This window comes from Bombina bombina, chromosome 6 (assembly GCF_027579735.1).
Source record: "Bombina bombina isolate aBomBom1 chromosome 6, aBomBom1.pri, whole genome shotgun sequence".
NCBI classification, from domain to species: domain Eukaryota; kingdom Metazoa; phylum Chordata; class Amphibia; order Anura; family Bombinatoridae; genus Bombina; species Bombina bombina.
The window spans coordinates 288,135,977-288,163,088 of record NC_069504.1 but is presented as its reverse complement, the minus strand read 5'-3'; the positions used below and the strand labels follow the sequence as shown (position 1 = coordinate 288,163,088).

General features: G+C 39.8%; 1 protein-coding gene across 1 annotated transcript in view; it reads right to left on the bottom strand.

Annotated features, from left to right (window-relative positions):
• Positions 1 to 5,138: 5,138 nt before the first annotated feature.
• The window catches only part of UBE2N (ubiquitin conjugating enzyme E2 N), a 60,177-nt gene continuing 38,203 nt past the window's right edge, over positions 5,139 to 27,112 (bottom strand). Inside the window, exons 3-4 of the mRNA XM_053716900.1 lie at positions 11,841 to 11,981; positions 5,139 to 10,189 (exon numbers count right to left, since the gene is read on the bottom strand). Of these exons, the coding sequence (XP_053572875.1) occupies positions 10,149 to 10,189; positions 11,841 to 11,981 (182 nt within the window). The 3' untranslated portion in view covers positions 5,139 to 10,148. The remainder of the gene's footprint in view (positions 10,190 to 11,840; positions 11,982 to 27,112) is intronic.

The window sequence follows — 27,112 nt, the reverse complement described above, 5'->3', positions numbered from 1 at the left end:
TTTTGGGGACATTTGAACTGAGCTGGATACCTTGAGGGATTTGCCCTATTATAGTGGGGGATAAATCCTTTGGTATATTAGCTTTATATTTTTGTAGTACAACCTAGAATATATATGTGTATTTTTTTTATACCTTGCTCCGGTATTACATTTTGTCTCAGACTCAAGAGTGTTTCAGTGCAATCTCCCGGTAACCTATCTTTAGCATAATAATGGCGACCGGGAGAGTTTGTATGTTCCACCCAGGAACGGCGGGGTTTCATTTTGGTGCCTTTTCTTTTCAGCTGCATATTCCATCATATCTATGCAGTCCCTAAGATGGGAGTGTCACGCCCACGAAGGGCAGAGCTTGGGGCCGACTTAGACCGCACTAGCTCTTCGGTTGTATGGCATAGAGCAGTTTCTGAGGCCGATTCCGGTTTTGATTAACTCTCTGTGTCTTGTCCTAGGGGGTGCGGATAGTGCTACAGCTGCGCTCCGGATCAGTTTACAAACTGTTGTTTTTGATATCTGTCATGTTGTTATAGGTACATGACATTTTAAAGCATGCAAAAGTATCTGGAGGGCACCTCAGCAAGTTTTATCTGAGGTTTCTGCCGGTGTCTATACGTTTGTGTCACAGTCTAAGTACTTTCTGCACACAAGAATAAAAAGTTACTGTTTAACATTTAAAGAGACAGTAACGTTTTTTCTCTGTTCCTTTTATTTTGACATAATTTCTCTATTTGTTTAATCCTTCCTTTGGGTTGTAGATTGGATCAAGTACACTGGAAAGGAGTTGATTTTTAAATGAGTTGACAGTAACAGAATTATCTATTAATCTTTATTAAAGGAATTTTACTGTTTATTCCATCCTTTATGTCTTTGAATGGAATAAGATCACACAAAAATGAGTTACTTTTTAATTTTAAAGAGACAGTAACGTTTGTGTTAATTTCATTTTTTAATTAAAAAGGAGTTTCTTTTCTGACCTTCTACTACTATGGGAGTCTGTTGACTGTGGTCAACCTATGCCACAAATTTCTCCTATAGTGTCTCACAAAAATTATGGCCCACATACAGTACCCTGCGCTTCCTCTAACATTTCATACACCATAGTTTTTCCTACGTGGTAGAAAACATTATTAGAAGAATTAATTTCAATCAGGATGATTGATTTAATAGTGGATATCCCTGCTTTTTCTTCCCTGTTGACGAAGAGGAAGATACTTTGGGATTTTTCTGATAATGAATTCTCAGGCTCAGATGGAATAATCTTTTTATTGATCCTGAGGTTGTTTTTCTTAGTTTTTTTTTAGCTTGTTTACCTCCATTTCTTACTTAGGAGGTTTTAGCTACCCTGGGCAACTCCGACACTTCGGGTGTTATCTAGGGCATCCAGTAAGTTCTTAAGAATGGAAGAACCGCATTTCCTTTCATCAAAAGGAGGTTTTCCGATGGTCGACTTAGCTAAGGAGGCTGGGCTCACTTTCTCTAGTGGAAGGAGTAGTTTCCAGCCTAGCTAAGAGAATTACAATTCCTTTAGAGTATAGTTGGGTTCGGAGGTCCTATGGATAATACATCAGGGCTTATAATGGCAACCAGCTGTGCTACCGTCACTAGCGCAACGGCGTATGGTCTGATGCGTTTTCTGATAGTACTAAATCAGAATTTTCCATGGATAAAGAACCAGGTTAGGATAAAAGCATTTGATTTGGCTAATTCCTTTATTTAGAATGCTTTCCCCTTTCATTTTTCAAATTTAAATGAAAGGTTTCTGGTTTCTCTGTTCCAACTTATCGAGACTTATGGTTAGAGCCTTGTTCTACAGATGTAGGCTCTAAGTCTAAGCTTTTTAGCGATTCCTTGCAAGGGGAAGACCTTGTTGGGCTCTGGCTGGACAAAAGTAATTCTTTTTGAATTAAAAGAATTTACAATTTTATAATAAAATAAAAAGATGTCTGCTGTTGAATCAGACACGATGTGAAGGACATGCCCCCGATCCGGGACCAGATCTTGTAGAGGGCAATATTCTGTCTGTGCTCAAGCTTGGGTTTGAGATGTTCAGGACCCCTGGACAATAGACGATAGTGTCCCAGGGAAACAAGTCAGAGTTCAAGGAGTTTTCTCCCAGAGGCAGGTTTCTGTTTTCCAGGTGTATCTCCAGTTCAGTTCATAGGAGAGGCGTTCTTGCATTGTGTAAGAGACCTCTCTCCTCCCTGGGAGTAATTGTTCCCGTTCCATTACAGGAACAGGGTTTTTTATTCAAATCTGTTTGTGGTTTCCAAAATAATAGAGGAGGGAACCTTCAGACCTTTATTAGACCTTAAGAGTAAACAAGTTTCTCATAGTTCCATTGCAAGATGGAGACTATTTGCACTATTCTTCCTTTGGTCCTGAGGGTCAATTTATGACGGTGGATTTAAAGGATGCATATTTTCATGTTCCTATCAACAGAAATCACCACAAGTTCCTAAGGTTTGCATTTCTGGACAAACACTTTCTGTTCGTGGCTCTTCCTTTTGGTTTGCCACGACACTCAGGATTTTCACAAAGGTACTGGGGTCTTTGCTAGCGGTTCTACAACCACGGGGCATTGCGGTGGCACCTTATCTGGACGATATTCTCATCCAGGCGTCATCTTATCAACTGGCAATGACCCATACCAACATTGTGCTATACTTCCTGAGAACTCATGGGTGGAAGGTAAATTTGGAAAAGAGTTTGTAAAACCCGCAGGCAAGGGTACCCTTCTTGGGAAATCTTATTGACTCTCTACACATAAAAATTCTGACGGAGGTCAAAAGGTTAACGATACTGAATACATGTCGAGCCCTTCAGTCCAATCCTCAGCCATCAGTGGCTCAGTGCATGGAGGTAATTGGATTTATGGTAGCAGCAATGGACATTCCGTTTGCTCGGGTTCTCCTCAGGCCTCTGCTACTGAGCATGCTCAGGCAGTGGAATGGAGATTACACAGATTTGTCTCTTCTGTGGTGGTTGTCTCTGGATCGTCTATCCCAGAGGACATGCTTTCGCAGACCTTCCTGGGTGATTGTGACAACGGATGCCAGTCTTTTGGGATGGGGAGCAGTCTGAGGCTCTTTGAGGGCTCAGGAATTTGGACTCAGGCAGAGTCTTTCTTTCCCATCAAAATTCTAAATCTGAGGGTGAGATTCCATGCGCTTCTGGCCTCGGCCCTCTTAATCAGATTCCAATTGGACAACATAATGACAGTGACTTAGCTCATTCCTCAGGGAGGAACAAGGTCTTCCTTAGCGTTGACCGAGGTAGCCAAATTAATTCAGCGGACGGAGCCTCGTTTTTGACATCTGTCGACGATCCACATTCCAGGGGTGGAAAACTGGGAAGCGGATTTTATGAGCAGGCAGACCTTTCATCCGGGAAAGTGGGAACTTCATCCGGATGTATTTTCCAACCCGATAGCTGCTTTGACAGTTCCTTGGTCTTTCAGCCTAGCATATGCATTCCCCCCCGTTTTCTTTCCTTCCCTGGGTGCTTATTCAAATTCAACTTGAGAGGGCATCAGTGATCCTCATTGCTCCTGCGTGGCCTCGCAGGATTTGGTATGCCGATCTGGACATGTAATCTCTGCCGCTGTGGAAGCTTCCATTAAGGAAGGACCTGCTCATTCAAGGTCCCTTCCATCACCCGAATCTAGTTTCTCTGTAGCTGATTGCTTGGAGATTGAACGCTTAATTTTATCCAAGCGATGTTTTCTGATTCAGTCTTAGATACTTTAATTCAGGCAAGTAAACCTGTTACTAGGTAAATTTACCATAAGATGTGGCGTAAATATCTTTGTTGGTGTGAATCTAAGAATTACTCATGGAGTAGGGTTAGGATTCACAGGATTTTGTCTTTTCTCCAAGAAGGATTGGAGAAAGGGTTATCAGCAAGTTCCTATTTTGTTAAGCATCTGGCAGATGTTCCAGATGTGCACTCTTGTCAGGCTCTGACTAGAATCAGGCCTGTATTTAGACCAATTGCTCCTCCTTGGAGTTTAAATTTAGTTCTTGGAGTTCTTAAAGGGGTTCTGTTTGACCCTATGCATTCCATGGATATTAAGTTATTATCCTGGAAAGTTTTATTTTTGGTTGTTTATTCTTCTGCTTGAGGAGTGATTTTCCTTACCTTATTTTCCATTCGGATAAGGTGGTGTTACGTACAAGACCTGATTTTCTTCCTAAAGTTGTTTTAAACAAGAATATTAATCTGGAGATTGTTGTTCCTTCCTTGTGTCCTAATCCTTCTTCTAGGAAGGAATGTCTGTTACATAATTTAGACGTAGTCCGTACTTTAAAGTTCTACTTACAAGCGACTAAGGATTTTTGACAATCGTCTTCTTTGTTGTTTTTTTCAGGGAACGTAGGGGTCAGAAAGCTACGGCTACCTCTCTTTCTTTTTGGCTGAAGAGTATCATCTGTTTTGCATATGAGACTGCTGGATGGCAGCCTCCTTAACGATTTACAGCTCATTCCACTAGGACTGTGGCTTCCTCATGGGCATTAAAAAATGATGCTTCTGTTGAACAGTTTTGCAAGGCTGCAACTTGGTCTTCTCTTCAACTTTTTCTAGATTTTACAAATATTTATATTTTTGCCTCGACTGAGGCTGTTTTTGGGAGGAAAGTTCTTCAAGCAGTGGTGCCTTCCGTTTAGGTTCCTTGTCTTGTCCCTCCCTTTTCATCCGTGTCCTATAGCTTTGGTATTGTATCCCACAAGGATGTCTTTAAAAAGAAAAGAAAATTTATGCTTACCTGATAAATTTGTTTCTTTTTAGACACGATGAGTCCGCGGCCCGCCCTGTTCTCTGAGACAGGTTATTAATTTTTGTAAACTTCAGACACCTCTGCACCTTGGCTTTACCTTTCTCTTCCTAACTTCGGTCGAATGACTGGAGTGGGAGGGAAGGGAGGAGCTATATATACAGCTCTGCTGTGGTGCTCTTTGCCTCCTCCTGCTGACCAGGAGGCGTAATCCCACAAGTATGAAATCCGTGGACTCATTGTGTCAAAAAAGAAACAAATTTATCAGGTAAGCATACATTTTCATTTTATTTGTAACATCTTACACTGAGACATGCCATCATAGTTTTTACCTTTTATTTGTAACATCTTACACCGAGACATGCCATCATAGTTTTTACCTTTTATTTGTAACATCTTACACTGAGACATGCCATCATAGTTTTTACCTTTTATTTGTAACATCTTACACTGAGACATTTCATAGTTTGAAACCTACTAAAAACAATCTGAATTCCATCATAACATGTTACATGATGTTAAAGAATGAACATACAGAAGTTTACATGAGCAGCTGCAAAATTAAAACTTTTCAAGGAATGTTTACAAGGCAAGTGCAGAAAAATGAATTTCTTGAAAAGTTACATCTCATGTCAGGCCAAAAATAAATAAAAACGTTACAACAATCTGGAGCAGGGTGCTGTCATAGATCTTCAGCTACATGCATAACACTGTATAGACTACCTACAGTACAATATGGTGTTGTATATGTTAATTAATGGAATAGCAAAGGAAAATGACTGGCAGTCTATCTGCAATGTTACAACCGTACAATTAAATAAGTTAACCTTTGTATCACACTGACATTCAATGTTTGCTTATTTCATTAAGAGTTCTATATCAGATATGCAGTCCAATCTCCTTTGGTGCAAGACAATGCTGAATCAAAACCAGAGACTCTGAGAATTAGTTCAAAATAATTGTACTACTATGGACACTACCATTTATGGTACCATCCTGAACTGCATGTTTAAAGGGATAGTCTAGTCAAAATAAAACTTTAACGATTCAGATAGAAGCAGCAATTTTAATCAACTTTCTAATTTACTCCTATTACCAATTTTTCTTTGTTGTCTTGGTATCTTTATTTGAAAAAGCAAGAATGTAATCTTAGGAGTCAGCCCATTTTTGGTTTAGCACTTGGGTAGCACTTTCTGATTGGTGTCTAAATATAGCCAACCAATCAGCAAGCGCTACCCAGGTGCTGAATTAAAAATGGGCTGGCTCCTATGCTTACATTCAAATAAAGATACCAAGAGAACAAAGAAAATGTGATAATAGGAATAAATTAGAAAGTTGCTAAAAATTGCTGCTCTATCTGACTCATGAAAGTTTAACATAAAAAGCAACTAAACAGAGAACAGGTAGCAATCATATACTCCCCAAAGCTGCCTCAAGCATTTTTGTGGGCAACAGTTTATTACTATGCTATAACTTATTTGTCCTGTAACTAACCCCATTATTTCCCTACTGTAACCAATTCTACTCTAAGCACAAGGTAAAATGGCAATGTACAGGTTGTTTAAATGGACAGTAAAGTCAAAACAAAACTTCCAAATTCCGATAGAGCATGCAATGTTAAAGTGAAGGTAAACTTTGGTGAATGAAAGCCCGTTTTTTAAAAATACTATTAAAAACAGGGGCACTTTCATTCATCAAAGTTTACAAAGCAGCTGTTTTGTTAAAAAAAAAAAATACTTTTTTCTTTTCACAGCTAGAGCAGCTTCCCCCACCTAGAGATCCTCCATTCACATGTCAGCAATGACTAATCCAGCTTTCTCCAATCACAGCTTTCCCCCCAGGGTAGTCAATGCCTAAGGCCATGCTGTGATTGGAGGAAGCAGGATTAGTCATTGCTGACGTGTGAATAGAGGATCTATATGTGGGGGAAGCTGCTCTAGCTGTGAAAAGAAAAAAAGGTAATTTTTTTAACAAAACGGCTGCTTTGTAAACTTTGATGTATGAAAGTGCCCGTTTTTAATAGTATTTTTAAAAATCGTGCTTTCATTCACCAAAGTTTACCTTCACTTTAAAGATTTTCCCAATATACTCCTGTTATCAAGTTTGCTTTGTTCTCTTGGTATCCTCTGCTTAAGAGCAGCAATGCACTACTTGGAGCTAGATGAACACGTTTAGTAAGCCAATGACAAAAGGCATATGTACTTTTACCAATCACCAGCTAGCTCACAGTAGAGCACATGAACCTACCTATCTAAGTATGCTCTTCAGTAAAGGAAAGTAAGAACATTTGAAAACAAGTAAACTGGAAAATTGTTGACCATATTTATTTATTCCCCTCTCCCCTTCAAACCCCCTCCCTAAACTAAACAAAAACCCTTCAGTGTAACAAAATTTATATTTTGTTTAGCCAATCAAGACCTGCACAGCTGTACAGGTGCATTATTTTCCATGGAGTGAAGTATCCAATACCCAGAGAGACTGGAGAAGGTTACAGCAATAGTTACACTATTTTTCCCTAGTAAAACAAAATGTGGAGGCTTCAAATGAAATGATTCAATATCTAACCCATGTATCAAGTGTGTGGAAGAAAGATTAAACATGTCAATATTCCTTTAATATAAAGAGACACTACCATATAAACCAATTGGTAAACATTTTTATCACCAAGGTTTCTGTTGTACATAGATATTTGGTAAGTGCAATCTAGTCTGTCTTATACCACACATAAAGTCAACTCTTTAATACCAGTAATTTTCAGTTAATATTTTTAAAGGATAACATTAAGTTAAAGGGATATGAAACCCATTTTTTCTCTCTCATGATTCAGATAGAGCATACATTTTTAAGCAGCTTTCTAATTTACTCCGATTATTTTTTCTTTAATTTGAAAAGGCCGGAATGTAAGCTTAGGAGCCAGCTAAATGTAGCCACCACTTAGCAAGCGCTACCCAGGGTGTTGAACCAAAAATGGGTCGGCTCCTAAGCTTTACATGCCTGCTTTTTTTCAAATAAAGATTCCAAGAGAATGAAGAAAAAGTGATAATATAGAGCATGCAGTTTTAATCAACTTTCTGATTTACTCCTATCTGAATCATGAAAGAACATGTTTTGGGTTTTATATCCCTTTAATGGATTGAGTGATATGCAATGACATATTAAAGTAATGATGGGACTGAAGACAAGTTATTAAAAAGGGCATGGCTAGTGATGGCGGTATGATTTTATGCTCCTGTATTTCCTAAATCCAAAAAATCTTTAAATGTTCAGCCATATTTCATGCAATAGCAACATTTCTTGTGCGTATCTAAATGGTGTTCCCTGTTATGATCTTAGGAAACTGACATAGGAAAAAAAGAATATTTTTTTTTTACAGGGACAAAATATATTAATAAAAAATTCATTAATGTGCTAGAGACTTTTCTTATTCCTCTATTGCTTGGACAAATCTTTGTGTTTAACCCTTGCAATGGAATTAAACACATAATTAAAAGTCTGTTCTGGAATGGCAACACACATCCTCTAATTGGTGGCTATGCGCACATGCAGTTCAACGGCAGTGTTCAGCCCTAGATCAGTAGCATTGCCAGCCTGATTAGTTTACCCTTTTGCAGTGCTTAAACACATACATATAAGCAAGCAATTGTGCAATAATACAACGTTCCAACACATTAGATTGATTTGTTATTGATGTTTTATTTTGTCCTTTCAATAATAAGAAAAATTAAAGAGCCATAATAGTTGAAAAATTGAATGCTGTAATTTGTTAGAGCATGTAATTTTAAGAATATCTACCCTGCACTATTATGTGTTTAATAATAGTAGAAGCAGAAACGGCTGCTTATCCAATCAGCAGAGCTAATCATATGATAGCTATGTAACTAGCATTGCTGGTTGGATCAGCAGCAATTTCTGCTTGGGACGAGCAGTGCTATGTGGGTCCTGAGAGGTAATTCTAATGCATCCTTATCCTCTTTGCGGAGGTTAAGCACATAGTAGTGCACACAATTTTTCAACTATTATGACTGCTTAAAATTGAATAGTGTTTAGATTTTGGGCTATTTTCAAATCTAGTTCTAACTCTTACTAGCTTTTCCCACTGCTTACTCTTTTGTGATAAACATTTTCTGTGGCCCAAAATCAATATCACATTTTTCTGCACACAGGATGCAAGAAGAAGTAAAATACACCCGTCCTAATTATTTTGGATACAAATTATAAAAAAGTTGTTAAAGGTGGAATAATTAAAATAAGAAATAGAAAGGTTATAGCTTATGCTCAAATCTATGATACCGCGCTATAAGTGCTTTATGCGGTTAAATAGATACACTGATCACCAAAATGCAATATTTGCGGAAAATAGTCACCATAAACAAAGCTAATATAGGTACAACTTAAATATTGCATTGAATGTAAATTATACAATTTTGTTTGCAACAGTGCAATATCCAATATCTCATGTATTTCTGAACTGTATGAATATGATCTACAGTTTTAACAATCAATATTGTTTAAAATCTAGTAGCACGTATCTAAACAATGTAATGCGCCTTCATACTGGCACAGGACTAGGATAAATAATATTAATTTTCAGTATTTTTACTTTCATCTTACATATTTTTATGTCTATCACAGAAAAGGGCTGTACATTTTATAGTGTTTTGACACTTAGAAAGGGCACTTGATGGAGAAAAAAAAAAAAAAAAAAAAATGTACAAAGGCAAAAGGTAGAATAACAAAAAATATTTTACTAAAACATAAGATTTACAGATTTTCAAGACAAGCCATACAAAATGGTCATAAGCTCTGGATGGTCTAACACTTGAAATAATAGATATTAGTTAAAGGGGCGGGTGTTTTTTTTGTTTTTAAACAAGGTTCCAATTTTGTATCAATTAAGTTAATCCATCTACTCTAGGTAGTTTGCTACAGGGTATTTATGCTAAAGTGCAGATTAGCTGCTTCCAAAAAATGTAAATTATGATAATCAATAAAAAGAAACAAAGTCCATCAATTAAAATAATAATAATAAAAAAAAAAAAAAAACATTTATACTGCAACTAATCTATACGACCTTCATTCACAGTGCTTATATTCAAATCATCAAGGGAAAATGGAGATAGCATAGTTTGCCACCTTTTTTTAAACATGCCGATGATATTTTTTAGCCTCTGCTCATGCGACACAACAGCGAATTAGGAAAAGACATGAGATTTGCTAATGTGCATTTAATCACCAAAGACTGACCATGTCTGGGCTTTTTTTTATATTCTGTATTTTTATTATTTTTTACTTTTTTTAAGACTGTGTCCATTAAATGCAAACAAAAAAGGAGGAGGTCTTGGCAGAACAGAAGTGATGCACACTTGATGTCAAGGTGTATTTAAACATTATTTGTAGCGTATAGCCTAGTCCATGCTCTGGCTGTAAAGGGAGAAAAAGAAAAATGGGTTATAGAGAAATATTTTATCATCACCAATATGTGTATGGCAATTACTATAACAATATAAACATAGCCACACTAAATCCAATCACGTTAATCTTTTATTGCAATGTGTAAAAAGTAACAAATACATTAAAGTGATGGTAAACTTTACATGTTTTATAAGCAGGTCTGGAATCTAAGTGATTATTTAGATGGACTTTAAAGTGAATGTAAATTTTGGAGGTATAGTGCCCAGAAATCCAAATAAAAACAGGGGCACTTTAATTCATAAAAATTTACATTTCACTTGTGTTGTGAAAATACTAACCTTTTAATCTTGACACCCAATGCATCGCTTCCTCCGCAAAGCCGTGATTGGAGGATGACCGATCCGTCATTTCTGACATAGGAAGAGGCTTGGGACGACCGGGGGAAGTTGGAGTGGCTGGCAAGATTAAAAGGTATTTTCACAACACGAGTGAAATGTACATTTTGATGAATCAAGGTGCCCCTGTTTTTAATCGAATTTTTAAAAACCAGACACTTTAGCATCAAAATTTACATTCACTTTAATTGATCACTAATGAAGATGAGCTGTAACTTACTTTATTAATCTAGCTGTGTCATTCTAATTACCCCAAGCTCCGGTCACTCACTCCAAAACTAATTTATTTGGTAAGCTAACTGTTTTGACTCTCCTTTAATCAACGCTCTAGCTACAAAAAAAAGTACAGTATGGCTGCAGTGCCGATTGGAGAACAGTTCAAACCTTAAGCTCAGTAGCAAAAATGAGTTTTGAAGTGGGTGGCCAAAGTACAGTGTATTAGAATGAGACTAGATTAAAAAAGTTACAGCACATCTCCTTTAGAAGTAATAAATTAAAGTCCATCTAAAATATCAACAACATAGAGAAGAGAATAGAAACTTCAAAATACAAGGTTTCTAAAAGTTTAGGCAAAGATTTGCACAACTGTGAAGAATAAAGACATTCAAAGGATTCTTAAAGTACAAAAAAGTTTAATAAAACATAGCTTCATACATCCAAACATCCAATCCACATACATACAGGGGATCCCCGGATGGCTTATAGGAAGACACAATGGCCGTGGGTAAATCTGGTGCAACAGTATTCAGCAGGATTAAATATCGTAAAAGTATTGCATATATTTATAATCCAGAGAAAGAGGGACCGTCCCAGATAATCTCAAGCCAGGTGAGTTAAATTTATGCCCTTATGTGATACATAAGTATAACTACGTTAGAGCGTTTGAAACCAGGGGGAGCTGTTTCTACTCTCTTCTCTATGTTGTTAATATTCATTAGTCTAGGATGCACCTGTATACCTTTGATAATTAGAGTGCTACTTTCTTGCCTGTTGTTGTCCATCAAAAATATCACTTAGATTCCGAACCCCCTTTTAAAACATGTAAAGTTTACCATAACTTTAAATGACCATTACACATGGATAAAAGGAACAAAAAAGCAATATTTTAAAATGTAACCAAATTCATAAATATATCATGAAAAAAAAAAAAAAACAACAAAAAAAAAACATTGCTAATCCACGCACAAACTTCTACCAAAAATATACAAAAATAACTATTGTTAAACAAAACTGTCTGAAACCCTCAAGGATTGGTAATACATTACCTGTTTCTATGGCTTGGGCTTCATTTGTCTTCCATTGCTCAGCTACATCATTTGCTAATGGATCATCTGGATTTGGAGCGCTTAACAAAGCCTGAATTGATAGGAGCACTGTACGGATCTGCAGGGCTGGTGACCATTTATCTACAGAGATGAGGTAAAAAGTGCAGTCTTAGGACTATTTGTGCTGAGGTAATGTAGCAACTTAGATTTTATTAACATTTGCCATTAACATTTCTTACCATGCAGAATTTACTACTTACATTTAAAAGGCAACAAATGAAAGTAAAGAGGCAGCTCCTCTCACATAAACTTATGCAATCTGAGTGACATTTGTGCCTTGCTGATATAAAATACCTAGTGATTCAATTAATCCCATGGCTGGCTACTAAAGTGAACTGCAGTGTAAATACGCTGCAACCTCTTTGGTAGTCATAGGGTTAACTGCATCACTAAGTATTTTATCTCAGCACGGCAAAGATGTTTCTAAGATTGCAGGACCTTAAGTGGGAGGATCTGCCTCTGTGGTCCTTGCTGTGCCGAGGTAACTTTGCCAGCTTTGAATTTCTTTTTTACTTTTATGTAAAACACAAGTGCAACACAGCTACTTGAATTTCAGTAAAAAACTAATTATGACTTACCAGATAATTTCCTTTTCTTCGATACAGGGAGAGTCCACAGCTGCATTCATTACTTATGGGAATATAGAACCTGGCCACCAGAAGTAGGCAAAGACACCCCAGCCAAAGGCTTAAAGGGACAGTCAACATACCGAAGATGCGCCTGCACTATACCCCTCCTGCCTTGCTTCTTTCCTAATCAGCGTCGCTAACCTCTCTAATAACCGGTAAATATGGCAGCCGAACTCCCCCCACCGTTACGTAGCTGCCTTCTTCTTCAACTGATAAGCAAATCAGAAGCCAGTCCTCTGACAGAAATTGCACGCGCTGATTAGGAAAGAAGCAAGGTGGCAAGGCAGGAGGGGTATAGTGCTTGCGCAACTTCGTTTTTTTATTTTCAATATACAATCATGTTAAATGAAGTGTTGACTGTCCCTTTAAATACCTCCCCCACTTCCTCCATACCCCAGTCATTCTGCCGAGGGAACAAGGAACAGTAGGAGAAATATCAGGGTGAAAAAGGTGCCAGAAGAAAAAACAATTTAAATGTAAGGTTGCCCACTGGAGAGCACGGGCGGGAGCTGTGGACTCTCCCTGTATCGAAGGAAAGAACCATAGGGACTTATGTCAGAGACCCACAAGGATGCCACCGCACTCAGACATAGACCTCGGAGGAGGCATGTGTCTCGCTGTCTCCTAAAGCCAGCTAAACACACACCTCCACCAACAAGAAGGAAGTAAATCAACTTCCAAACCTTGCACTCCCCAGAAATAACCTAAATTTAAACTACAAGGTAAGAATCCCCAAAAAAGGAAGAACCTCTTCCCATTCGGACAAAGGATCCACGACCATCTAAGGAGAAAAAAAAAAACTCAGATAGCCCCATTAGCAGGGAGAACCCAAGAAAGAGAACATATTGGAAGAGTTGTAACACATGAACTATGACACGTGGAAACACAACTACAGAAGAAATAGGTCCTTGAATAAGATTCCGGACAAGCTATTTCCTCTCAACACAAGAAGAGAGACCTCCACGCTTAAATTAGGAGACAAGTAACCAGAAACAAAACTAAAAGGGAAGACCGAAAACTTTCCAGAAAAGAAAACCTTCTCTTGGCTAGGTCTCAGCAAACCCTCGCAAATCACCCCGGAAGGCGCAAGAGACCTTGACCCAGTAGATCCCCACAAAAAGGGAACTCCCATATAGCGAAACCTCTAACCCGTGATAACGCACTCACGGGCAATAAAAGGAGCAACAGTCTCACAGACACCCACTCCAGAGATAATCGAGCCATCCCCGAAAGGAGAGAGATGGCCGAAAATAAGGTTACAAAAATTCTTCTCAGAATTTAAGAAAACTGCCACAGCAGGATTCAAAACTCCAAGCCTACAGCTCGCTAAACCAGAAAACATCCTTGAGACAACGAAGTCCAGTGGACCTTAGATGAGAAATCGATCTGCTTTCCTCAGATCCACAGTCGATAACCTCTGGATAGACAGAACAAACGGACGATCAAAGTAACGTTAGATCCGAAAGAGCATGCTCAGAGAATTAATTGCCACCAAGAGCCGTGGTGGGCCTCCGGCCACCACCAATTTGAGACAACCCTGCCGTCTACACAGGAGGGACGTACTAAGTCATAAATAATTCACTCCACCAAGCGGTCCCGACTAGGGCTGGGCGACATGGAGAAGAAAACGCCCCACGTTTTTTAAATTTAAAAAACAAAAACAAACAAACAGCGATTGCAATTTAATCACGATTTTCTTATATATTACTATAACACCATCATTTTTCATTAAAACATTTAACACTACAGAATCTTAATGTAGTTTCTCATTGACCAATACAGACTGAGAGCATTAAAATACACAAAACAAAACTAGTTTAAACAAAATATAAGTGCAAACAGATTTTGTGGGTTTTAGTGCAGATCAGTGATCTTCACAAAGATATGACTGTCTTAACATTGCTCCTTCCTTTCTGCTTCAGCTCATATAAATCTATAGCAACTATTTTAAACTTGAACAATAAGCAAGTACACTGCCATATAATTATCGCGCATTTACCCAAAACAATCTGCACAACTAAAATAATTATTTCTTCACACTAAATACCACACTTGGGGTTTAAATAATTGAAAAACAACTTTTATTAGACAACTTCTATTCCCACTCATTCAACCAATAAATTACCTCAAATAGCAGAGCACATGGCAACACTTCTTAACTTCACATAACATACTGGCAAAACCCCCCCCCCAAAAAAACAGATATGTGCTGTTCAGCAGTGACACGGCATGTTGGGTAACTATGGGAGCAGAAAGAGGTTACAAACTGGGGGCACAATAGGACGTGAAGCAGCTGCAGTCTGTCAGATCTCACCTTTCTTAGGGGCAGCTCTCCCTCTGAACGGAACTGGCTGATTCACGGAAGTGAGTTATTTACACTGAGCTGGCAATAGCGTGCACTGCGTTGTGTCTGGGAGAAATATTTTCAAATATGTTGTCACTCACACACTTCGTTCACACTACCCACATAGGAATTGCGCATCGCTGAGTGACGTCATAGTGGGCGTGGTTAGAAATCAAATACCCTCACGGTTTTTAAATCGCAGCGGTTAATCACGGTTTAAAATCGCATATGCGATTAATCATGCAGCCCTAGTCTGACTTATATGAAACCAGCAAACCAGACCTCAGAGCAAAATGCTCGACTGGAAAAAGAAACGCCCCCTAAGATAATTGGATGGGAAACCACTCTCACCCTGCTGACAGGAAAGAGACCAAGACAAAACTGCCCAGTGTACTAGGATAAAAATCCCCCAACACCGGGAGATCAAAACCGAACACTGGAGAACGAACCTCCAACCGGTATCCAAAGAAAAGACTGCTCAGACAGCAACCCCAATGCCCTGTCGAAGACACGGCTTGGGCATGTCGAAGAGGAGGTATTCTAACTTCACTAGTTCAAAAGTAAAGAGCACTCCTGTCTGAAAGACCAAGGTGTATCCAAAGGAGCCAAAGCTAGAGAGAGTGAATTTAGTAGAGTTAAACAAGCCTATCTCCCTGTAAGAAGTTAGGTCTGCCATTAAGAAAGCACCAGCTAATAAAGCTGCTGGACCGGATCAGATCCCGGCAGAACTTTATAAATGTCTTAAAGATGAAATTGCTCCAACTTTGGTAAAATTATTTAATAATTATTACATAGATGGTATACCATGCTCTAAATATTTCTCAGCATCTCTAATAGCTTTAATTTTAAAAAAAGGGAAAGATAAAGAAGAGATAAGCTCTTATAGACCGATTTCGCTCTTAAACAATGACTATAAACTACTGACAAGTATTATAGCAAGCAGGTTTGAACTAGCTATTGACCCACTTATTCACAGGGATCAAGTGGGTTTTATGCCGGGCAGAAATTCATCAAGCAACATTAGGAAAATCCAATTGATCTTGAACCACTATTATAATATATCACTGAAAATAAATGGAGACAGAATAGCGGATGCAGCAATAGTAACCTTAGATGCAGAGAAGGCCTTCGACTCCATTACTTGGGATCATCTGTATACTACTCTTAACAGGTTTGGAGTCGAGGGCCCGCTCGCAAAATTTGTGGAGACAATTTACCATTTCCCTAATGCTGCTATTATAATTAATGATAGGATCACGGAAAACTTTCAATTATCTCGAGGTACAAGACAGGGTTGCCCTTTATCACCATACTTATTTAATCTGGCATTAGAACCATTGGCTATTCGCCTTAGAGAGGAGATTGAAGGTATCAGATTCAATACAACCCAGATTACAACACTATTATATGCAGACGACTTGCACATATTTTTATCCAATTCTCAAGTAACTATCCCCAGGCTTTTACTAATCCTGTATGAGTTTAGTGCCTTTTCAGGCTATAAAGTAAATACGATGAAATCAGAGATCTACTGGTTAAGGAAACAAGCAAATTCTTACCTCTGCTCTCAGTTTAAAGATGCTGGCGAAGCATTTACTTATTTGGGAATTACATTTTCCAAAGACAGTAATGACTGGTACAATCTTAACTATACCCCGCTTTTTGCAAAAAAATTTAAAGACCTCCAAAACTGGGTGAAATTTAAACTATCGTTATCAGGTAAAATAAACTTGATTAAGATGATTATATTTCCAAAACTGATGTACCTGATGCAAAATATACCGTTGTTAATAAAACGTCAGGATTTAACTCTATTTAAACAAGCATGCCTCCAGTTTTTCTGGGGAGATAAACGTAGAGCCGTTGCCTTTAAGACAATAACACTTGCTAGGGCGGATGGAGGAATGGCACTACCAGATTTAGAGATTTATAACTTAACAACGATAGCAAAAATAGCACTTGATTGGCTAACGGATGCGGAGTACTATGTATCACAGGAGTTTGAAAAATATTTTGTATATCCATATGAGCTTACGGCTCTTCTTCACTGTCCAGCTATTGATGCCCCACGCAAGGTTAAACAAATAATTAGCATTTACAATGTTATAAGGGCTTGGCAAAAAATACTTGGAAAAATAAATGTCAACAGCAATTTTTCGGAATATTTATATATAACGGGCAACCCTGCCTTTATCCCGGCAATTGATTCTAAAATTTTCAGAGAATGGGCATCGAAAGGGCTCAAGTATATAGCCCAAATTATAGATCATAACTTAGGGAGATGTAGGACATTTTCTGACTTTCAAAATGAGTTTGGACTCAGAAATAAGGGTATGGTGGAACCAGTAATTAAACTATTTAGGGCTGGGAAATACTCGATTTCCTTTTTTTATAGGATAGTTTTAAGGTTCATGGGCAAGAAGATTGCACAGGCCTGGCAAGTTACAGCAGAGACGGTACAGAAAAGTGTCCAACTAGCTGATACTGCAATATGTTCGTCATCATGGAGAGAGTCACACTTTAAATTCATAAATAGATCCTACATCACCCCTAAGATACATGCTTATTGGGATGAGGCAGGGGCGTGTTGCTATAAATGTAAAATTAGAAAGGCAGACTTTCGTCACTGTTTTTGGAGTTGCTATAAAATAAAGAAATTCTGGTACAAGGTAAACTATTGGCTTAATGTAGTAAATTCAAATCAAGTTAGAATAACAGAGAATCAGGTCTTCTTTTTAGTAGATAACCATAATGAGAATCAACTTCGAAAAAAATCGACAGATGAATGCGGTAATAATATTGTGTAGACTATTAATTTTGAAATACTGGAAATCTAAAAAGGTGCCCAACTTGTTGGAACTTAAACAGAAAATATTAAATTTAATAATTATGGAACAGATGGATACCTCTACTAACTCAGAATCTCAAATTAAGCACTTCTTCCATAAATGGAAGAATATTATTCTAGCATATCCTATAGAAACTCAAAAACAACTTATTGCCCCTTTCAAGGGCACGGTATATTTAGAGCTCGCCATTATTGACAACGTATTCCCAGATATATAGAGGCCGGAGAGGGACTTGTTAGATGAGACAGCGCCTGGGGGTCTTTACGGAAAGGAGGGATTGGGTGGTCGAGGTTCCCATGTCCCAATTCCCCCCCCTTTTCCCTTATTTTGTAAGGTTTTTTTTTTTTTTTGTGTATGTGATATATGTGTTTAAAAAAGGAAAAAACAGCAGCAATATACATAAGGTACTGAGTGCATGAAACTTAATTGACTATGCTAATCTATTGATATATCTTTTTTTGTTGTTTTTTTGTTTTGTTTCTATGGTTGTTTTGATGTTCTATTGACTTGGCATCCTGCGTGATGCGGCAAGCTGTCGAACTGTATAATGGTATATGCTGCTGGTCATAAATAAAAAAAAAAAAAAAACACAATTCTGAGACTGCATCCTGTCTCACACGGATGATGTACACCAGTCTGGCCATAAAAGGAAGTGCAGGAAATGAGCAGCATCACACAGTATGCACCAGTTAGGAAGATAGGTGAGTAAAATGGCTGCCAGCAGCACATGGCAAACAGATCAGGGAAAAAACCCTGACAGTAGCCTCCTCTCAACGACCCCTCCCCCGCGGGAGGACAAAAGACTTATTGGGGAAACGGGCATGGAAGGCACGGAGGAGGGCGGGAGCATGAACATCAGAGAAGGGAACCCATGAACGCTCCTCCGGACCATAGCCCCTCCAGTGAACCAAATACTGTATGCGGCCCCTGGACATACGAGAGTCAACAATGCTGCTAACCTCATACTCATGGTTGTCAACAAAGATAGGGCGGGGACGAGGCAACACAGTGGTAAACCGATTACAAACCAATGGCTTCATAAGGGAGACATGAAAAACATTGGAGATGCGCATTGCAGGAGGAAGTTCCCGTCTGAGTATTCGAAAAGGACCAACATAACGGGGAGCCAGTTAATTAGAAGGCACACAAAGGTTCAAGTTTGGGGAGGACAGCCAAACTCTCTCACCAACCTGGTAGGAAGGCGCGGGCAGACGCCTACGATCATCCTGGAACTTTTGGCGCTGCATAGAATGATGAAGGCAATCCTGAATATGCACCCACGTGGAACGGAGTTGCCAGAGATGCTCCTCCAAAGCTGGAATACCCTGAGACATGAATGAATCGGGCAACAAGGATGGTTGAAACCCATAATTCGCCATGAACGGGGATAACTTGGAGGAAGCATTAATAGCACTATTACGAGCAAACTCTGCCCAAGGTAACAGTTCAGATCAATTATTGTGGTGATCTGAGACATAGCAATGGAGGAACTGTTCCAGAGCTTGATTAGACTGTTCCGCAGCCCCATTGGATTAAGGGTGATATGCCAAGGAGAAGGAAAGCTGAATCCACATTTGAGCACCAAAGGTACGCCAAAATCTGGAGACAAACTGGCTACCCCGTTCCGACACTATCTCCTTGGGTAACCCATGTAAACGGAAGACCTCCCGGGAAATTTTGCATATTTCTTTTTGCACAGGTTCATATATATTTCTTTTTGCACTATTTTTTACACATCGAGAGAATTGTTTTACCTTTAACCACCATCACAGGCCACTTGGATTAATGTATTAGGATCACCCACTGGACATCCATTTCTATATATTTTTACACACTTGACTTTTTGAGTTGTATTTTTATACACTTTGACTTTTTGAGTTTTTTCACATGATGAACTATTAGAAGTCAGTCAATTTTGGATTGGATACCCCCCCTTTCTTCTATTGGAACGCATTGTTTTTTTCATTTTTGCATTCTTTAGAGACACTTTAGTACACTATTGTTGCTATTGGATAACTTTTTAATTTGCTCTGGACACTCAGCTATACCCACCCCAGCGTTTTGGACAATTTTTTTCAAGTATTGCATTGTTTATATGAACCATTTTACCAGCAAAATACAGATTAGTAACACTTATTAGCATCCATATCCACCTTGTATTTTAATTATTTTAAATTGTATCTGCATCATAGGGATAGATTTACATGAATCCATGAGAATTTTAGACTGTTAAATTATATCCAATTGTTTTAGATAGATTCACATGTGTCTATTTTTATTTCTAATGTTTGATTAAATTATCATTTTAATTACAACACTGTGATCTCAACCTATTAAGCTCTAAGCGCTCTCTTACACATCCCATCACAATATTGCCTGAATTGATAGTCTACTAGGGGACTTTAGTAAGCGAGTTTTAGGGGAAGTGCCAGCGCTGAGTTCACTATTCATTTTTTGAGTAACCCATGTAAACGGAAAACCTCCCGGGCAAAAACTGAAGCAAGCCATGAGCGGTAGGCAACTTCTTCAAGGGAATGCAATGTGATATTTTAGAAAAACGGTCAACCACCATAAAGGATAACAGTATTGCCATTGGAAACAGGGAGCTCGACAATGAAGTCCATGGAAAGAGGTGTACAAGGACGCTCACCATTAGCAATAGGTTGAAGAAGACCCACAGGAAGACATTGAGTCTTATTCTGTGCACAAACTGAGCAGGAGGCAACATATGCAGCAACATCAGAACGAAGAGCTGGCCACCAGAATTGTCGAGTGACAGACCAAATCATTTGGTTCTTGCCTGGGTGACCTGCGGCTTTAGGATAGCGGTAAGTGTGCAAAAGTTTAGTTTGAAGATTCTCAGGAACAAAACACTTACCACTAGGTTTCGCAGGAGGTGCATTGGTTTGTGCAGCCAGGATCTCCTCCCCCAAGGGAGAAGTCAAATTAGTACGTATGGTAACCAAAATATGGTCAGGAGGTATAACTGGAGTAGGTACAGACTCCTCCTTGGACAGAGGCGAAAATTGTCGAGAGAGGAAATCAGCCCTAACATTCTTACTACCAGGGAGGTAGGAGACCACATAATTAAACTGAGACAAAAATAGCGCCCATCTGGCCTGTCGGGGCGACAAATGTATTGCTTCAGATAGAGAAGTTAAATTCTTGTGGTCAGTAAGAATGAGCACTGGCACGCTAGTAACCTCGAGAAGATGCCTCCATTTCTTGAGTGCCAAAATTATGGCCAGTAATTCCCTGTCACCAATTTCATAATTGCACTCCGCTGGAGACAATTTCTTAGAGAAGAAACCACACTGATGCAAGGAACCGTCAGGCGTAGGACGTTGAGACAAGAGGGCACCTACTGCAGTCTCAGATGCATCGACCTCAAGAACAAAAAGGCAGGCCAAGGTTAGGATAAGCCAGAACTGGAGTCTTAAGACTATCAAATGCCTTAATTGCAGTAGGTGACCAATGGAGTGGATCATTCTCTTTACAGGTCATGTCTGTGATAGGTTTGACCAAGGAAGAAAAGTTTTTAATAAACTTTCTATAGTAATTGGCGAACCCAAAAAAACGTTGAATAGACCGAAGACCAACTGGGCGAGGCCACTGCAGAACTGCAGACAACTTGTCAGGATCCATGGAGAACCCTGCAACGGAGATAACATAACCTAGGAAGGTTACTTGAGTCTGATGGAACTCACATTTCTTGAGTTTACAAAACAGGCCATTCTCACATAGTCTCTGAAGAACCCGTGTAACATCAGAACGATAAGCCTCAAGTGTGGGTGAGTGTATGAGGATTTCGTCTAAGTACACCACAACACTGTTGCAACATATCTCGTAGGACATCATTAATAAAATTCCTGGAAAACAGCAGGAGCATTACATAGGCCAAAGGGCATTACAAGATACTCATAATGCCCGCTCCTGGTGTTAAATGCTGTTTTCCATTCGTGGTCCTCCTAACGGGATTGTACGCTCCTCAAATCAAGTTTAGTAAAGACCGTAGTTCCCTTGAGGCGGTCAAAGAGTTCCTTAATGAGTGAAATAGGGTAAGCATTCTTAATGGTAAGACGATTAAGACCCCTATAATCGATACATGGTCTTAACTCGCCACCCTTTTTCTTCACAAAGAAGAAGCCAGCCCCTGCAGGAGAGCAGGATTTGCGAATGATCCCCCCCCTGCGACAGAGCATCGGCAACATACCCCTCCATAGCACAATTCTCCGCAACAGACAGAGGGCAAACCCGGCCCCGAGGAGGAATGGCCCCCGGGTTGCAGGTCTATGGCACAATCGTAAGACTGGTGCAGAGGCAACATACCGGCACGCACCTTGTCAAAAACGTCTAGGAACTCTCTGTACTCCTCTAGCAATTGAGATACCGAAGACGTGCACAAGACTTTAACTGGTTTCCGAAGACAAGTGGAAATAAATTGCGGAGACCACAACAAAATTTCGGACCTGCGCCAGTCGAGACTGGGATTGTGCTTTTGTAGCCAGGGATAACCCAGAATAACCGGAAAATGCGGAGAGTTTATCACCTGGAACTGGAGGATTTCAAAATGGAGAACCCCAACAGCCATGGATAACGGAGCAGTTTTGTGAGTAACGAGTGCAGGCTGAAGGGGCTTGCCATCAATGGCCTCAAGAGCAAGCAGAACGGACCGAGGCAAAACAGGAATGGAGTGCACTGTCAATGAAATAGCCCGCAGCACTCGAGTCAACAAGAGCCTGGGTGACTATGCAGGAGTCCACCCAGGAAAGGACAACCGTGACCAAAGGTTTCTCCTTTAGCGGTTCCGGGGACGAGGATAAACCACCCAAGGTCTGCCCCTGACAGGACCTTAGGTGCAAGCGTTTCCCGGCCGTGTAGGACAAGACTTCAAAAGGTGGCCCTGTAACCCACAATAGAGGCAGAGCCCCTCCCTCCTCCTAAAGGCCCTCTCCGCCGCGGAGAGACGCGTGAATCCCAACTGCATCGGCTAAGCAGTACCTGGTGACTCGGTACCAGGAGGCATGGGCGGAGAGGGAGGCATGGGTGGGAACGAACACGTAGGAGACACTGGAACAGGAGACTTCCGTAAGCGCTCCTTGAAAGAGGGCCTCTCACTTAGTCTGATGTCAATTAGGATCAAATAAGACACCAATGCCTCAAGATCTTCTGGCAACTTAGTCTTTAATCGCATCAGAGAGCCCATGAAAGAAGGCAGCAACAAGGGCTTCATTGTTCCAACCAACCTCTTTGGCAAGCGTACGGAGCTCAATAGCAAACTGAGCAACAGATCTTGTACCTTGCTGAATGGACATGAGTCGTTTAGCAGCAGAGGAGGAGCGAGCCGGATCATATACCCTTCGAAAGGAGGCCACAAATTCAGGGTAATTTGAAATCACTGGTTTATTAGTCTCCCACAAGGGATTAGCCCAGGCAAGAGCTGTGTCAGAGTAACGAGAAATCCCACCTTAGCTCTGAGGGAAACGCCAGAGGTAACATCTCAAAGTAAATGCCCACCTGGTTCAAAAACCCTCTGCACTGATAAGGATCGCCTCCATATCGCTGAGGTAGAGGTGCAGAACTGGACATGCTCCTGGTAGAACTAGGTGCAGCAGCGGAAACAGGAGCAGCCATAACTTGCGGGACAATTTGATCCAAATGTGCAGTGCGAGTCAGCAGGGTTTGCAGGGATAGTGCAAATTGATCCAAAATATTGCCACAACTGCATCAGAAACTTAACTTACCGAATATCTGCTTTTCCTCTTACGTTTGCCCTGCAATATTGGGAAAGCAGACAATGCATCAGAAATAGAGGAAGACATGAGAGCAGCTATGTCTTTTAAGGCAACTCCAGCGGGCACTAGAGCAGAAGTACAGGGCACTGCTTGAGCGGGCGGTAATATTTGGGACGTTTGGGGAGAAAGCTGTGTCATACCCTGAATCTCATCAGACTCTTGGACAGCATCCGCTTGAGAAAGGATTTGCTCAGGAAAAATCTTTTCCTTATAACTTTAAGTCCTCTCAATTACATGAGGGACAGAAAGGGATTGGTGGTTCCACATTTGCATACAAACACAAGGAGCAAGTAACACTTTGCAAGACTCCTAGGTCCATACTGAATGTCAATAATATAAATGTGCAATAAAAACCTTAATTTTGACAAAAAAAGTTTAAATGTAAAAAAAAAAAAAAGTTACTGTCACTTAAATTTAAAAGTAACTTTTTTACTGCGTGTGAGAAAAAAACATCTTAAATCACTCATAGACAAATAATGACACCCCTACACCTCAGCAGCTCTACTGAGGTGCCTACCTGACTGAAAGACCGGAGCCTCTCTCTCCCTCCTGGAAAGCAATCCGGATTCGATAGGGGAACAATTCAGCAACACTCCGCACCTAGAAACGCCTGCACTTGACAGAAAACATGCGTATCTAGGCAGGGGAAACGACCCAAACGATCCGCCAATCATGGGCGTGGCTAAACGCAACACTCACACGGATGTTATTTCTTAATAAAATAAACACCATAACAAAGAACCACCACCTAAAAGCTCATCTCCCAGCCCCAGTGCCTGTAACATGCTGTCCTTTACTCTCAGGCTGTAAGAGCTTTCTTGTCCCTTAATAAAGTGCCTAACATTGTAAGCCCTTTATGCAATAAATAGAAATAAAGAAAAGTAAAGTGCTCCTTTTCCTCTAAGTGTACCAGAAAAAATAATAAAGCACTTACCTCAAATGTCTGCCTGACAGCAAAGGCAGTTCACCAGGTTTGAAAAGTCTTATCCCCCACATGGATCTGTGAAGAAAATGAAATTCCTGACTAAATATTCCTCAGATTTTCAGGATTAGGGCAGCAATAACATATGGGAGGTGCAGTGAGAATTATGTCCCACAAGTTCCCATTGCTTTAAAGCCACCAAAGCTCTACTGAAGAGACTGATATGGACTATGGCTACACCCCAGGACAAAGCAGCACAATCTTGCACTACTTTAAAAATAATAATCTTATCTTATAACACCTCACTTTACCACTTCCTATCACTAATGTAGGCAAAGAGAATGACTGGAGTGGGAGGAGCTATTTAACAGCTCTGCTGCCCTTTGCCGCCTCCTGCTGACCAGGAGGTGAATATCCCATTAGTAATTAAGATGATCCGTGGACTCATCGTGTCTTAAAGAAATAGCGCTTGTGTGCAATGCTGAATTCCGCCAAGGACACTAGACTTTTTTTTTTTATCATTCACATGAAACTGGAACATTATAACAAAGGAGTTTTTTTTTTTTGCCTGAAAAAATTGTGAGGTAATAAAGCAGTTTAAATTTTACGTGACATTAATACAGCTGTATCAGTTGTGTACTTCCTCAATGGCTAATACAAACTTCATGTGAAGGCTTTTTGCCGACTGTGAGCATTTGTTCTTAAAAGCTAATGAGCATTACAAAAATGATACAATACTGCATTACAAGTTTCAATTCAAATAGTTTTTACTTAACGTTTTTTCCAGACAAATTAAAATGTTTAAATGCTACACTTACACATGAACAATACATATACTTGGTATAAGATGCACATTTACTGACTCAGGGCAACTGCCAGGGTGCTATAGGTGTAAAACACAAAAACCAAAGGCAAAGATGTGTATATATGTGTGTGTGTATATGTATCTCTCTCTCTACCTCTATCTCTCTCTACAATGCCTTGCAAAAGTAATCAACCCCCTTTGCATTTTTCGAGTTTTCTTGCCTCACAACCTGGAATTAACATGGATTGTTTGAGGATTTGCATCATTTAATTTACATGCCCACAACTTTAAAAGATGTTTTTTTTTTTTTTTTATTATTGTGAAGCAAACAATAGGACAAAAAAACCTAAAAAAATCAATGTGCATAACTATTCACCCCCCTTAAGTCAATACTTTGTAGAGCCACCTTTAGCAGCAATCACACCTCCAGGTCGCTTTGGATAAGTCTCTATGAGCTTGCCACATCTTACCACTGGGATTTTTGCCCATTCCTCCTTGCAAAACTGCTCCAGCTCCTTCAAGTTGGATGGTTTGCACTTGTGAACAGCAATCTAAGTCTGACCACATATTTTTTATTGGATTGAGGTCTAGGCATTCCAACACATTTACATGTTTCCCCTTAAACCACTCAAAGTGTTGCTTTAGCAGTGTGTTTGGGGTCATTGTCCTGCTGGAAGGTGAACCTCCGTCCTAGCCTCAAATCATGCACAGAGTGGTACAGGTTTTGCTCAAGAATATCCCTGTATTTAGCACCAGCCATCTTTCCCTCAACTCTGACCAGTTTCCCAGTCCCAGCTGCTGAAAAACATCCCCACACTGTTTCACTGTGGGGATGGTGTTCTTTGGGTTATTTGATGTGTTGGGTTTGCGCCAGACATAGCGTTTTCTTTGATGGCGGTAAAGTTCAATTTTAGTCTCATCAGACCAGAGCACCTTCCTCCATACATTTTGGGAGTCTCCCACATGCATTTTCGAAAACTCAAAACGTGCCATTTTGTTTTTTGCTGAAAGTAATGGCTTTCTTCTGGCCACTCTGCCATAAAGCCCAACTCTATGGAGCGTACGGCTTATTGTCGACCTGTGTACAGATACTCCATTCTCTGCTGTAGAACTCTGCAGCTCCTCCAGGGTTACCCTAGGTCTCTGTGCTGCCTCTCTGATTAATGCCCTCCTTGCCCGGTCCATGAGTTTTGGTGGGCGGCCGTCACTTGGCAGGTTTGCTGTTGTGCCATGTTCTTTCCGTTTGGTTATGATAGATTTGATGGTGCTCCTGGGGATCATCAAAGATTTGGATATTTTTTTTATAACCTAACCCTGACTTGTACTTCTCAACAACATTGTCCCTTACTTGTTTGGAGAGTTCCTTGGTCTTCATGGCAGTGTTTGGTTAGTGGTGCCTCTTGCTTAGGTGTTGCAGCCTCTGGGGCCTTTCAAAAAAGGTGTGTATATGTAATGACAGATCATGTGACACTTGGACAGGTGGACATCATTTCACTAATTATGTGACTTCTGAAGGTAATTGGTTGCACCAGAGCTTTTTATGAGCTTCATAACAAAGGGGGCGAATACATACGCACATGCCAATTTTGTTTTCTATTTCTAAAAAAATAGTTTTATGTATATATTTTTCTCATTTCACTTCACCAACTTAGACCATTGTGTTCTGATCCATAACATAAAATTCAGATTAATAAAACATTAAACTTAAAGGGACACTGAACCCAATTTTTTTCTTTTGTGATTCAGATAGAGCAACTTTCTAAAGTACTCCTATTATCAAATTTTCTTTATTCTCTTTGTATCTTTATTTGAAATGCAAGAATGTAGGTTTAGATGCCGGCCCATTTTTGGTGAACAACCTGCTGTCC